Source organism: Rhinoraja longicauda, chromosome 11 (assembly GCF_053455715.1).
Source record: "Rhinoraja longicauda isolate Sanriku21f chromosome 11, sRhiLon1.1, whole genome shotgun sequence".
NCBI lineage: Eukaryota > Metazoa > Chordata > Chondrichthyes > Rajiformes > Arhynchobatidae > Rhinoraja > Rhinoraja longicauda.
The window spans coordinates 44,184,145-44,199,591 of record NC_135963.1 but is presented as its reverse complement, the minus strand read 5'-3'; the positions used below and the strand labels follow the sequence as shown (position 1 = coordinate 44,199,591).

The window sequence follows — 15,447 nt, the reverse complement described above, 5'->3', positions numbered from 1 at the left end:
CCCTTTTCTCAGCTGCAATAACGACACATCCGATTTCCTCCTCATCCAAATTCCTCATCATCTCCATTCCAAAGGTACGTCCTTTTATTCTGAGACTGTGCCCTCTGGTCCTTGACTCTCCCACTACTGGAAACATCCTCTCCACATCCACTCTATCCAGGCCTTTCATTATTGGGTAGGTTAATGTGACTGATGTCGCATTCAGCTTCCAATCTTTACTTCCAGGGGCACTATTGAAGATTTGCGCTCATGTCCTTAGCAATGAGACAGTCAGTACAAGACCTGCTAGAAATGTCCACTTGCTCATAAAATTCCAGTCTGATCAGCTTGCATATCTGGTATTACAGAACTTAGATTTGCTGCTTTTGTGCTTTGAGGAGGGATGGGAAGAATATTGGCAAGGAAGGTAAGTTATTAAGCCTTTGTACTGCTTGAGGGTAGAGTTTTTAGAAGCTCAGACTGCAGGAGACCGCTTTATTGGTTTGAAAATACTGATTGGATAATGCATACAGTGTGTTCTTCTCCAGCTGAATCTCTGCAGTTGGCTTCCTTCCTGCTCTCAAATGTTGATTCCATCATTGTGGGACAAGTTAAAAAAAATTCAACACTGTTTCATGAAATAATTATGAAAAGGTCTTGGGTTTCATTTCATATTACGTACATTGGCTTACTGCACACCAGCCCTGAGTGCCTAATACTCTGAACAGGTCATTCCTGTCCTCGTTGGCTTTGTATTCACGGTCAGTACTTAAATTAGCTGTTTCAGTCAAATAATCCATTTTACTGAAATACCAACTGGCACTAAATTCTGTTGCTTTGAAGGGAAGGGGAACTGGAGACCCACAGAATTTGTCATTGCAGTAAGTTCGTTGCTCTTGCAAGCAAGCCCGAAGCAATAGATCTGCAAGGCATACTGTGGCCTTTGTATCCATTGCCTTCAGCTTTCCATCTGTGCATTGAATAATTTTTGCAGGCTACCACTGGCCAAACTTGAAGTGGTGAACATCACTTACCTGTGCCAAGGCACTGTACCATAGCCAACTTTCCACCAAGAATACTGGCAGCACAAAAATGAATAAAACTTTCAACCTCTGTGTTTTGCAGTCACGACTAGCTGAAACAGTAGTCTGAGGAATTTTTATTTGGAACTTCGTTATCGGTGTTCGAAATTAAGAGTTGTTCAACCATCTCATATTCTAACTCGCTCTTTCCCTACCTCTGAAAACTAGCCAGCTCTTTATACCCTTGGGCTTTCCTTTTTCCTAAATCTGCAGGGTTTGAAAACTCAATGTTAATGCAACATAACCACCACTATTTATCTAATTTTCTACACACTCTTTTCCAATTTAGTGGTGTTCTTCGCCATGAATCTTGGATTTGTGCTTGTGTGAATCAACAAAAAAGCATCTGGTACAAAAATGGGTCACAATTTAATACTTCAGAGGTTAACTGCTTTTGTGGAATTCGCTGCCACAGAAGGCAGTAGAGGCCAATTCACTGGATGAATTTAAAAGAGAGTTAGATAGAACTCTAGTGGTTAGCAGAATCAAGGGATATGGGGAGAAGGCAGGCACGGGTTACTGATTGTGGATGATCAGCCGTGATCACAATGAATGGTGGTGCTGGCTCAAAGGGCCAAATGGCCTCCTGCACCTATTTTTTTATGTATAGAGAGAATCGTCAAAAAGTTTATTTCTTTGCAGCGGGAAGTGTGAGGGGCTGAAATTAATGTTGTGCTTGCCTATCCTATATTCAGCTAGATTCAGCCTTGTTGAGTGAGAGTTTCAGGATCTTTTTATATTTCGGATAACGGACTGAGAGCACTCTGCCAACCACGTACAGACTTCCAACTTGTAGTTGTTTGCTCACTCAGCAGTAGGTTGAGACTTGGCACTGTGCAAAAGACAAATTCCTCATTGTATTTGGTAGATTGCAAAATAGGTTAGGCAAGGAATACGCATGCCTTTGCAATTTAGGTAACACCATCTTCATATTTTACAATATTAATATTAAAGTAGATACTTTGATACTAATTGGGAAGAGTACATTTGTAATGTGTAGTTGAGGATTAAATCTCTATTTTTAATAGAGATTAGGTCATTATATTTTTCGGAGGCAACTTTGTTAAATCAACTAAACACTTCTTGAAAAGAGCATTGAAATGTATTACATATAAATCATTATAGTTGAGGTAAGTGTAACTAAATTAACTGAAATCTTTGATATGAATCTTTGAAAATTTCCAGGTATATTTGGTGATGATAGATAAACTACACACTTTGTTGAAATAAATGAGTCCAGTTTACACATCAAAGGACATTGTTCTTGGAGCATTCCAATTAATGTTTTCATACTCAAAATACTGAACTCTTAGATCTGGTCAAAACGTTTCACTGGGAAAAAAAATCTAGCATATTCTGTTTTGAAAGGTACCGGCTGGGCTAGCACCTGCTGCCTACTTCACTGTTAAGAACATGGATCATAGAAACATAGAAAATAGGTGCAGGAGTAGGCCATTCAGCCCTTTGAGCCAGCACCACCATTCAATATGATCATGGCTGATCATCCTTAATCAGTACCTCGTTCCTGCTTACTACCCATATATCTTGATTCCGTTAGCCCTAAGAGCTATATCTAACTCTCTCTTGAAAACATCCAGTGAACTGGCCTCCACTGCCTTCTGTGGCAGTGAATTTCACAGATTCACAACCCTATGGATGAAAAGGTTTTTCCTCATCTCAGTCCTAAATGGCCTACCCTTTATTCTTAAACTGTGACCCCTGGTTCTGGACTCCCCCAACATCGGGAACATCTAGCCTGTCCAATCCCTTAAGAATTTTATGTTTCTATAAGATCCCCTCTCACCCTTCTAAATTCCAGTGAATCTATTGAAGAACCACCATTGTCAAATTGCTTCTATATATTTGTTTGCTCCTCAATGACAAGGCATTGCCCATAATGTAATGCCATGGTATGGGTTGGTAAGCACAGGGATGAGGACGAGCAGGACAAGTCCTGCCTGTGAAACAGATAAGAAAGCAAATTTGATAAATTGCAACACTGGCTTTGCTCACTTTCAAGCTTGTTAAAAAAAATTATTGTTGTTTCTATTATTCAAAAACATTCAAAAAAAACTATTACAATCAATCAAACAATTAAACCATTTAAAGAATACTGAAATAATTTAAAAAGGTACAGATTACTTAAACTTATCAACGTTCTTCATTACTGTTTTTCCACTTTGGAAGTAGTAGATTTCTGTGTTAGGTTTCTGCTCCAGCACTGAACTGCATGAGGAGTCCAATTCATACCAACAGTCCAGAATCAAGCCCTAAATTAATGAGTCAGTCAAAGTAAGTTTCAGTGGTTTGGTTGCTAGTGGCACCTGGACTTATTCTTATTAAAAAAAAACAAGCAGTTATGCATTGCAATGTTGACAGCAGTTGATGTGAGACAGGTTCACTTTTTAAAACAATAATGAACGGTATGTTACCATTGCAATCTGAAATAAACTAACAATCTTCTTGATATGATTTCCAATTGCAATCAGTGTCCACAATCTCTCAATCACTGGGTGTTGTGACTTGAATATCTGACACTCTTGATAGTAGTGTACATTTCTGCAGTAAATAAGTGCACTCTACAAAGCTTTGCTGAAACATTGCTGCTGTTTCTGGACTTGGATTTTGCAGAGCAGGAATGCAGTGCCTTTGATCTGCCTTCCGCTGATCTAAACCAGGGTGATGGCAGGGTGTTGCAATTAGTCTCGTCAACTCCTGGGCTATGAGGAGGAGAACAAAATAAGTTAAGGACTCCTGCTCTGTATTGTCATTCAGTGACCCTTGTTGGAACGTTGCCTTTGTGGGTGTCTGGTGAGATCATATCCACATTGTTGGAAAAAAATAGCTGGCATTCATCCTCGAGGCACATACATAATGAACAGGCATTTAACTAAAGTTTTGGAGGTCATCTGTGCCATTTAAGTGCCTTCAGAGCAGAACAAGAATAAAATGGAGAAGAAAGATAATTTTGTAAGAAGTCTTAAGAGTAGACATCACCTGAGTGTCAATGCATCAATTTTGATAGATTTAAAAAAAAGTAACTTCTTGTAAGATGAACATGATTCAATATTATCAAAACAAAAGGATTAGATAAAACCTTTTGCATTTTGTTTTGGGTATTAATCACTCCACTGTACATTTCAAATATTTGCTATGTTTGATGTGTAAAATTGAAGGTTAAAATTTACTGTTCTAATAGTTGTGGATATACATTTGATGGGTTTTTATAAACTCCCTTTGTCCACTTAACAGAGGCAATGGTAAATATTGAACATATGAACAGGGATGCTACAAAAAGTGCAACTTTCGACCCCTACTGTTGTCAAGCATAATTTCTAGCCTTTGGTGCTCTTTAGAGCCTGTCAACAAATAAATTAAATTCACCATAAACTATAATTATTCTTAAATGTGCAAATATGTTGAATGTGGGAATTCACAGATTCGGGAATTAAGTTTTGTTGAGTCATGCAGATCTGACTGCTGGCTACACAATTATCTTTCACACTTTGTTGTACATACTTTTAATCATATCAATTCTGGCATTTCCTGAGAGTTGGTGGTTTTTCTTATGTAGACTATATGATGTCGCCCATGATTAGAGCACATTACAAATCACATAGAAGGAGGCCATTCAGCCTAGTGTGTTTGTACTAGGCTTCCAGGAAGCCTTTCAGTGAGATCCATTGCCTGGTTTCCTCAATCTTTCCCCCATCCTTGCAAATAGCTTCTTGTCATGTAACTGTGGTATGAGGGTTACAGTTGAATCCGTCTCCTTCACTCTTTCACTTGGAGTAATGTGCAGTGAAACAACTTGCTGCATTAAAGAAAATTGTCCTCTTTGATCTTTTGCTAAACAACTTAAATCTGTGCATTCACCCAATGAAGAGTTCCTCCCTCCCATTTCTGTTACAACACCCTGTAATTTTGAACGCCTCCATCAAATGTACGAATCATAAGAGAGCATTGTCAAGATCTTATAACTCACCCATAGCAGGCTAACATACTCCACAATGCTAAAGTTTGATTTATCTCCTCTGCACCAATGGCCTACTTCCGACCTCCGACTTCGTTTTAGGAAAATATAAAGTTCCCACAAACAACTTCGAAGTTTGTTGTTTGTGGGATGGTCACAAAATAAACATAAACTGACACTTGACCTCTGTTGCTTCATTGGTGTCCTTCAGGGAAGAAAATATGCTGTCCGACATATAAAGCCCAAAGTCTGAATATCTTTAAGTGCCTTCTGCATTCCAACACAATTAAAAATAGACAATAAAGGTTGGTATTGCCAGCTATATCAACATACCTGAACAAATAAATGAAGGAAAATAAAATATTCCTGTCTCAAGCTCATGCATTATTAACAGTGCAGGAAAGCAATTTCTTTATGGTTCTGACAAGTTCCATCTCAACTAATGAAACTGATCACTTCTGACAATTTCTGCAATGTTTTGCAATTAATGCTGCCTCTTAATAGGAAACATTGACTAGACCGATGTGCGGATTGAAGCACCAACAGGTTCAATATGACCTAATTACATATTGTATTCAATCTGAAGAAGGGTCTCGACCCGAAACGTCACCCATTCCTTCTCTCCCGAGATGCTGCCTGACCTGCTGAGTTACTCCAGCATTTTGTGAATAAATCGATTTGTACCAGCATCTGCAATTATTTTCTTATACATATTGTAGGGGTTGGTTTGAAAGTTTTGGAGGTTGCATGTGGGAATTATTTTTTTCTTTAATTCTTTTCTGGTGAAATTGGCCAGACTTAAAGAGGATAATGTTCAGGTCTCCAGGGTTCTACCTATTTCACTAATGTCCATTGCTCATAGGTTTTTAGACACAAGGAAATGCAGATGCTGTTTTTTATTAAAAACACAACTTGCTGGTGTAACTCAGTGGGTCAGCCAAGATCTCCAGAGAACATGGATAGGTGAAAAAGCCTGGCAAGTGATAGGTGGACATAGGTTAAGGGGAGGGGGGTGGGGTTGATTGGCAGATGAGTAGACAAAGCCCAGAGAAGAAAAGAAGACTGAAGGCTGCAAGATTAGGAGAGAAGAAGGGTGAAATGTGAAAACAGGAAAGGATATATATAGATAGAAGGGGACTGGAGAAGAGAAAAAGGAGGGCTAGATAGTGGGAGAAATGGTGGGATAGTGGATGCACACCTGGTTGGGTTACAGAGAAGAGAGGAGGGAAAAACAGGGGTGGGGGGGTGGTGGTGTTTGGGGTGCTTAAGTAAAATTGGAGAAATCAGTCTTCATTCCATTGAGTTGTAAGCTACTCAAGTGGAGTATGAGGTGCTGGTCCTCCAGTTTGCATGTGGCTTCACTCTGGCAACGGAGGCGACCAAGGACAGAAAAGTCAGTTTGCGAACGGAAGAGGAATTACAATGATCAGCAAACAGGAAATGCCGGAGGTCTAGGCTGACTGCGCGCATGTTTAGGGAAACAGTGGCTGTCACCAATTGTAAAGGAGGCCACATCGGCAGAACCAAATGCTGTAGATGATGTTAGAGGAGGTACACGTGAACCTCTGTCTCATCTGGAACGGCAATGGAGTCCTTGGATGGATGTGAGGGAGGAGGTGTAGGGGCAAGCATCACATCTCCTGTAATTACAGTGGAAAATACTTGGGGAAGGAGGGGCTGGTTTGGATGGCAAAGGATGAGTGACCGGGGAGTTGCCGAGTGAGTGATTTCTACGGAAAGCAGAAAGTGGTAGAGATGGGAAGATATGACTGGTGGTGGGATCACTTTGAGGGTGGTGGAAATGTTGGTGAATGAAGAGTTGGGTGCAGAAGCTGGTGGGCTGAACGACCCAGCAGAACTCTATTTGTGTTCTATCTGGGAGGAGGGTGAACGAGAGCAGAACTATGGGACACAAGGGAGAGACTGGTGACGGATCCATCTACAACCACAGCAGGAAAACCACATTTACTAAAGAAAGTATCTTCCGAAAGTGGAAAGCCTCATATTGGGAGCAGATGTGGCAGAGACGGAAAAATTGAGAGTAGAGGATGAGTGTCTTTGCAAGAGGCATATGTAGTCCAGATAACTGTGGGAGTCAATGGGTTAACCATAAACATCAGTCGACAGTCTGTCTCCTGTGATGGAGACAGAGAGATCGAGAAAGGGAAGAGAAGCGTCAGAGATAGTGCAAATGAATTTGAGGGCAGGGTGGAAGTTAGTGGTAAAGTTAATGAAATCAACAAAAAAACTCATAGATTTTTGTCATGATACTAATATCTTTTACCTCCTCTCTTCCGTCCATTCCCACCTTGTATGAAACAATGATGGTTGCAAATGTGTGTCTAATGCATATTGAACACTTAGAACGTCGAACATAGGACAGTACAGCACAAGAACAGGCCCTTTGGCCCACAATGTTCATGCTAAATATGATGCCAAAACCATCTCCTATCTACCTGCACATAATATAGTTCCTTCCATTCCCTGCATATTCATTTGTCTTAGGAAGCACACATTCTAAACATAAGATGATTTAATAGTTTCTTTTAACTTGGATAAAAAAGTTTATATATATTTCTGCAGCTGTTGTGAAGGAATTACTTTAGAAACCAATTTTGAGATTTAATGTTTCTCCCTTTGATATTCTCAAAGCAGCTCTTTTACTTTTGTTGCTGTGTTTCGAACCTTCAATATTCAGGTGATATTTCAAGTGAAATAACCTTTCATCAGATATATTTGATGTCAGTTTTGGGTAATATATTTTAATTCAGTTTTGAGAAGATGTGATTGCAACAATGACCTTGGGAATGTCTGTTGAATCTACATTGGTTGAAAATAAGTTAATTCTTCCCCAAATTATTACCTCTTCTGTCAAAATGTTTCTTTGTGGTAGTTCCAAGTGCTTTTAATAAGTTCAGTTTTTAGAATGTTATGGTTCTCTGCCGAGGCATGTGAGTTATTAATATAAACATAATGAATACACATAAATTTCATGAAAGGGTGGCGCAGTGGTAGAGTTGCTGCTTTACAGCACCAGACACCCGGGTTCGATCCTGATTAAGGGTGCTGTCTGTACGGAGTTTGTACGTTCTCCCCCTGACAGCATGGGTTTTCCCCGGGTGCTCCGGTTTCCTCCCACACTCCAAAGACGAGCAGGTTTGTTGGATAATTGGCTTTGTTAAAAATTGTAAATCATCCCTAGTGTGTAGGATTGTGCTTGTGTACGGGGATCGCTGGTCGGCGTGGATTCGGTGGGTCGAAGGGCCTGTTTCCGCACAGTATCTCTAAATTAAACTAAACTAAAAGTTATTCTTAAAGTTTCTCCAGTTCCAGAGCACCAAAAGTGCCAATGAGAATTGCATGGCTGAAGCAGCTGGTTTAGATATTGAGGGGAAGTGCAGAACAATCTTGGGGATGCAAAATTACTTGTACATGTGTATATGATTTTACTTTTAAAGCCTTTCCAAAGGGGACTCGACCCTTCTGAGCAACAGGGTCAGCTGCCCACAGAAAGCAGTGCCACGATGTAGAAAATGTTTATATTCAGTTTGGAAATCAAAATCCACAACGTAAGGAAACCTAAAGATTTCAAGAGACCTAGCAATCCTCTCGGTAGATTTCTTCAGGTTTTAGAGATCCCAGCTTAAATTTGTACAGCAAAAGCCATTTGTAGTGTGCTGAGGGGGAATAAAGAAGTCATAAAAACTATTACTGTAAAGGGAAGTCATTTTAAATGAACATGTGCTTTCTCCATAATCGTATAAGGAGCCAGAGCAGATAAATGCTGACAGTAGGTTCAATATGTTATATAATAGAATTAAAACATCACAATTCTGTTTTAAAAGTAAATTGAAAAAATATATATTGTAATTTTACATTGAATTTCACAAAGTCACTTTATGATAGAGCACCAAGTTGTTTATAAGTTAAGGAGACATGAGAGAGATGGAGTCTTGAGCAAAAAACAAAAAGCTGGAGGAACTCAGTGGGTCAGGCTGCATCTGTGGAGGGAATGGACAGGCGATGTTTCAGGTTGGGATCCTTCATATTATTGATGAGCTCGGTGGAAGAAAGCTGGAAAAGTAATTTGTGTTAAGCATTTTGATACTTTGTTTAACTGCAGCCATTTCTCTTTTTTTAAACTACTGACCAACAAGTCCCCTGATTGTTTTTTTCCTCTTCCCACTTCTTTTTAGACTAGTTTTGGAGATGAGTTGAAGTTTAGTTCAGTTTAATTTAGTTTAGTTTGGAGATACAGTGTGAAAACAGGCCCTTTCGCCCACTGAGTCCACACCAACCAATGATCACCCGTACAAGTTTTATCCTACACACTGGAGACAATTTACCACATAAACCTGGCAAGTGATAGGTGGATACAGCTGAGGGGGGGGGGGGGGGGGGGGGTTGAATGGAGTAGGTCATGGAGTAAGTGACAAAGGCTGCAGGTAAAAAAATGATTGAAAAAGGATGTCAGGAAACAAGAGGAAAAGTAAATGAGGAAAGGATGTGGGTGAAAGGGGTGAGGGATGGGTTGTCTCAGAGATAAGAGGAGCAGGAGATGATTAGAACAACACCTCATATTCTGCATGGGTAGCCTACAAACCAATGGTATGAACACTGGAATCTCCATTTTTAGGTAATACCTACCGCCTATCCCAACTCCCCCCCCCCCCCCCACCACTCTATCCCAGTGCACACTCATTTCTCTAACCATTTCCCACCACTACCCTGATCTTTTCCCCTCCCTGTATGTTACGCCCCTCCCATTTCCAAGTCCCTACCCTCAGTCTTACCTCTCATCCCTGACCCCTTCACCCATATCCCTCCCACAGGCTAAAGGGGAAGGTGAAGGGGAAGCCGTGTACCGTCTCACCTTCTGGGCCCTTGGAGAGTGCCCTAAAGTGGAACATGGCGATAGGGGGTGGATAGCATGCATGGTTGCAGTGGTCACAGCCGGTGGTGTTGGTGGAGGTAGTTGATGGACGCTCTGTAGCAGCTGGATGAGCGAGCAGATCAGCTGCAGCTGCATGGAGTGGCAGAGGCAGGAACCTAGGTCAGGCAGAACCCAATATCATCCATCCAATGGGCTAGGACAATGGGCCTTAAAGTGAGAAAATAAGAAACTGCATATCTCCCTAGACCAAGATTAGACTTTTTAGACGCTTCAGGCTTGAAAGTTGCAAGATGGCACCGGTAGTTGGCAATTTGTTGCATGCTGTCCCAGAAGAGGATCTACTTACAATCACATCATATTTTTACTTGTGTATGATTACACTCACGTCGTGTATGACCTGAGTGCATAGTACGGAAAAAAAGCTTTGTCATAGTACGGAAAAAAAGCTCATATCTCGGTACACATGAGAATGATAACCTATACTAAACATTTCACTCCTCCTCCTCTTTCCTTATTTGACACCCTTTTGACTCCAATATATCCAATTGGCCCATCCTTTCTGCTGTGTCATACAATCCTGGCTGATCTATCTTTTCCTCTCAACCCCATTCTCTTGCCCTGTCCCCATAAACCCTGACACCCGTACTCATCAAGAACGTGTCAAGAAGATGTGACTACTGATGGCATCACATTGAAGATGGCAGAAATGTTGGTGACTGATGTGTTGGGTGTGGAGGCTGATGGGGTGAAAATGATGTCAAGCGGAACTCTTTCCTTGTTGCCTCTGGGAGCAGGGGGAGCTAGACTGTGGGATACAGAGAAAATCGTTGTGGCTATCCCTCGAGGTCGAGGTTGATGGTCTACGTTCCGTTGATTTTATGAACTCTCAGGTGGCTTATGAGTCCAAAGTTGAGCGATTGAATCAAGTATTCACCGCTTCCATGCCGGTTCTTGACTAGGAGCTTCCAGCCATCACGTAGCCTGTTCCTGTTCCCCTTCCACGATCGCTGAAAGTCGTGAGTGAAGTTTTGTGCTGCTCACAGAATGATGACACCTCTGCGTGTGTTTGTTTAACGTGTACTTGATGTTGCACTCCAAGAAGCACACGCTCCTTCAAAAATCAATCAACTAATTCCAATGGCAAGGGAATCAAGACGATTGGAGCTGATAGATCTGTTGCAGCCTTCATCCGCCTTCACAGCCGTTGAGTTCAAGATAACTTTGTCCACCTGGTCTTGTAGGTTGGATCGTTCTTCGTCTGGACCCTCATCCTCGACCTTACCGCCATGGGTGGCCCGACCAGAAGCTAGTGCTTCCGACGGCATCGCTCTCGGAATCATGGGGGCACGCAAGCCCCTTCACCACGACAAGGTGAACGATCTGAAGAGGACAGAGAAAATATAGGTGGTGGAATCACCTACATCAGCGAGGGGGAAACCAAGATTACTGAAGAATGGGAACATCTCGGAAGTCCTGGAATGGAAATCTTCATCTTAGGAGCAAATACATTGGAAATGGAAAAATTGAGAGTAAGAGATGGCCCCCTTGCAGGAGGCAGGACGGAAGGAGATATAATTATGTTAGCTGTGAGGGTCAACAGGTTTCCAGTTGACGTAAGGCGATAGTTTGTCGCCCTGATGAAGATGAGAGGTGTCAGAGATGGTCCACGTGAATTTGAGGGCAGGGAGGAAGTTAGTTGTAAAGTTGATGGCATCAACGAGTTGCCAATGTAGCGGAGAAAGAGTTGGGGAATGGTGAACATAACATTCCCATTGACATACTGACCTTTCTGACTTAGGCCTCCTCTACTACCAGCATGAGACCACACACAAACTGGAAGAACACCACCCCATGTTCCACTTGGGTAGCTTACAGTCTAATGGTCTGATCATTGAATCCTCCAATTTCAACTAATACTCCCAAACCCCTTCTTATTCCCCTACCCCCCCTAACCCCTCCCCCAACCCACAGTGCATCCTTCTCTCCCACCATTTTCCACCATCTGCAATCTTTCCTCTCCTTCCACCTCACCCCCCAACTGTATGCACCTCAACCGTGCCCTTGTCTGATATTTTCTTTTATTCCCCTCGTTCCCTTGCCCCTGTCCCCTTCCAACCATGTTCCTCCCTCTGGTTTTACATTTCACCCCCTCTTCTTTCCATAAATCTGACACCATTTAATCTCTTTTTCATTTCTGGCCTTTATCACTATCTCCACTCAAGAGCTGATTATCTACCCTCCCCCTCACCAGCACCCACCTATCACATGCCAGGCTTTTGCTTGCCCTCACCTCTCTTTTCCAGCTTTGTTTCTCCCTACTCCCATCAGTTTAGTTTGGAGAAACAGCGTGGAAACATGTCCTTTAGCCCACCGGGTCACTGTTCTAGACACCAGGGACAATTTACAAAAGTTGACTGACAATCCTGCACATTTTTAGAATGTGTGAGGAAACCGGAGCACCTGAGGGAAACCCCCGTGGTCACAGGGAGAACGTACAAACTAAGTACAGACAGCAACCGAGGTTAGGATTAACCTGGGTCTCTGGCGCTGTGAGGCAGCAATTCTACTGTTGCGGCACTGTATCTTTTAAAAGTGATAATTGTGTCTGTTCAGCAACACTCTCCAGAGCTCTACCATCACTGTGCAAAACCCACTGTGGTTTGACATACAAAGTGCAATGTCAGTGTTAAATTTAATTTGCCATTCCTTGATTTAACTTCCCAACTGATCTAGGTCTTGGTGTAAACTTTGATAGACCTGATAACCAATTCCTTGACAAGGTGATTAAGTCACTTGCTGGCCTGGAGAAAGGCCTCGCACACCATCGCACAAACTACCCATGAAGCAATCCCACACCTCCTGCCCATCCCACAAACTACCCATGAAGCAATCCCACACCTCCTGCCCATCCCACAAACTACCCATGAAGCAATCCCACTCCTCCTGCCCATCCCACAAACTACCCATGAAGCAATCCCACACCTCCTGCCCAACCGTGCACTATTCTACAATTACCTTTGATTTCATTAGCTACCCCTGATCACACAAAACTAGAGTGAAAGCAAGTCATCTTCAATTCAGATGGATTGCCTAAGAAGAAGCAGAAGACAGGTTACCCAGTACTTTGGGAACCTGAGCTACTAAAGAAATTGCTTGATCCAGCCCAAAGTTATGCAGACCAGGAAGGCCTTGATATTTGATCTGCAGTGTGAGCATGTTAGAATTTTTTAAATGGCTAAGTTATGGGTCATTCATTTTTCTCGGCACCTCAATGTATCCAGACTTTTATTATTCATCCACTAACCCATTGAAGAAAGGTCAAAATCAGTTGTGTCGGCTCTATTATCCTAGTAGTTGGTTTGAATAATTATCTCCCATTTTACCTGATACATATCTTTAACCCCCCGCCCCCCACATGTCCTGCAACAGAAGAAAAAAGAAAAAAGGTAGAGTTGCTACCTTTCAACGCCGGAGACCTGGGTTCGATCCTAACAATGGTTGCTGGCTGTACGTTCTCCCTGTGACCACATGGGTTTTCTCTGTGTGTTCCCGTTTCGTCCCACATTACAAAGACGGGCAGGTTTCTCAATTAATTGGCTTCGGTAAATTGTCCCTAGTGTGTCGGATAAAATTGGTTGGCGTGGACTCTGTGGGCTGAAGGGCCTGTTTCCATGCTGTATCTCTTAATTAAACTAAACTAAACTGAACTAAACTTCAACTCATCTCCAAAACTAGTCTAAAAAGTAGAAACGAGAAAAAAAGCAATCAGGGGACTTGTTGATCAGTGGTATAAAAAGAGAGAAATGGCTGCAGTTAAACAAAGAATCAATATGCTTAACGCAAGTTACTTTTCTTGTGATTACGGTTATTATTTCAGCACACACAACAATTAAGCAGCAGCGAATATTCTCCAACCTTAATGAGATGAATGACAAGTTAAACTGTTTTTGATAATGTCGAACAAGATTCTCAAATAATTCTCTGTCACTGGATCTTTACAGTGTACCTGAACAGGCAGATAAGGACCTCATTGAAAAAATGATACCTCTGGTAAGACGGAGACACAGGAACTGCAGATGCTGGAACCTTGCATAGAACACAAAGTGTTGAAATAACTCAGAGGTTCAGGCAGCATTTCTGGAGGACGTGGATAGATTACGTTTCAGTTTGAGGAAGGGTCCCAACCTGAAATGTGGTCTATCCATGTCCTCCAGAGATGTTGCCTGAACCACTGAGTTATGCCCACAGTTGGTGTGACTTCTTGTAAGGAGGCAGGAAAACCATCTGCTTGGTTGTGCAACCAGGTTTTGGATGGCCCCTGCATGGATGCTTAAAGCAGTATTGTATTTGGTTGTGAATAGTCTGTTTAAGCTGGATAGAGTCATGAAGAATCACCAATCATATTAAGATGCCACTAGTGTCAGGGGAAGTGGGGAGAATAATTGCTAAAGGAAAAGAACCTCAAAGTGTTAATGCAAGTATGAAGCACTTCAAGATTTTGTTTTTCTACTCGCTAAGAGAGCTAAAATTAGAAGCTCACTGAAGGCCTTTATTCTTTTTTTTTTAAATAACTTAATTTTTTCAAGATGTTCTTGGATAGTTTTTGAACTGCGGTGGAAGAATGCAAGATTTGAAATTGTTAAAAATGTTTGCAACAGTGCCCCCTATTGACCAGCAACTTATGACTTTAAGTGAACTCACTCCTAACATTCCTTTCATCTTGCAGAGTTACGTTTGAAGAAGATGGCTTTTGTCAGCCCTACAGGGGCATCGCCTGTGCGAGGTTCATTGCAAACAGCAGCATTTATGTGGACTCTCTACAAATGCAAGGAGAAATTGAGAACCAAATCACAGGTATAAGAGATATTCGATGATAAGGAGCTATTCTTGCATTATACTGTATACATACAGTTGCCAGTTTTGTCTTTCAACTGTACTGAAGATAGAAAGTTTGGAATAGTTTCTGGGATTTCCTAAATTGAAAGAAGTGCTGATTTATTCTGGTATATGGTTCCATCATTACTGGTCGAGAGATGGCCATTACAAAGACAGAGCTCCAGACATTGATCACAGCACTGGAAGGAGAACATCTACTGAAAATAAACCTAATTTGTATATAAGATTAGAAAGCAAAGACATACATTTTCTTGTGGGTCTCATTAAAGTGCCTGTCCCAGTTACGCGATTTTAAGGCGACTGCCGGCGACTGTCAAAGTCGTAGCAGATCGCCGAAATTTTCTTTGACCCTACGACAATGACCACGACATTGCCGAGTCAGGTCGATACAAGTTACTTTTTTTGTGAAACAAGCACCTGGCTGAGAGATTACACCGTCTTCGGAAACATAACAAAATTCCCACGCTTACCTGACCGTCAAACTGTCGCCTCCAATCTACCTGTCAAATGTCCTGATGGTAAATAAATTGGTTAAACAAAACTATCTTCTGGTATCTTCAAATGCCTTTTCTTAATTTAATATTACGTGCTTCTAAATGCATCTGCGACAAGGGTTTATATAA

At 41.7% G+C, this 15,447-nt stretch overlaps 1 protein-coding gene across 3 annotated transcripts in view; it reads left to right on the top strand.

Moving 5' to 3' along the window:
• The window catches only part of ror1 (receptor tyrosine kinase-like orphan receptor 1), a 233,570-nt gene that overhangs the window by 197,389 nt on the left and 20,734 nt on the right, over window positions 1-15,447 (top strand). For all 3 annotated transcript variants that reach the window (XM_078407514.1, XM_078407513.1, XM_078407515.1), the window contains exon 5: window positions 14,655-14,782. In XM_078407514.1, the coding sequence (XP_078263640.1) occupies window positions 14,655-14,782 (128 nt within the window). The remainder of the gene's footprint in view (window positions 1-14,654; window positions 14,783-15,447) is intronic.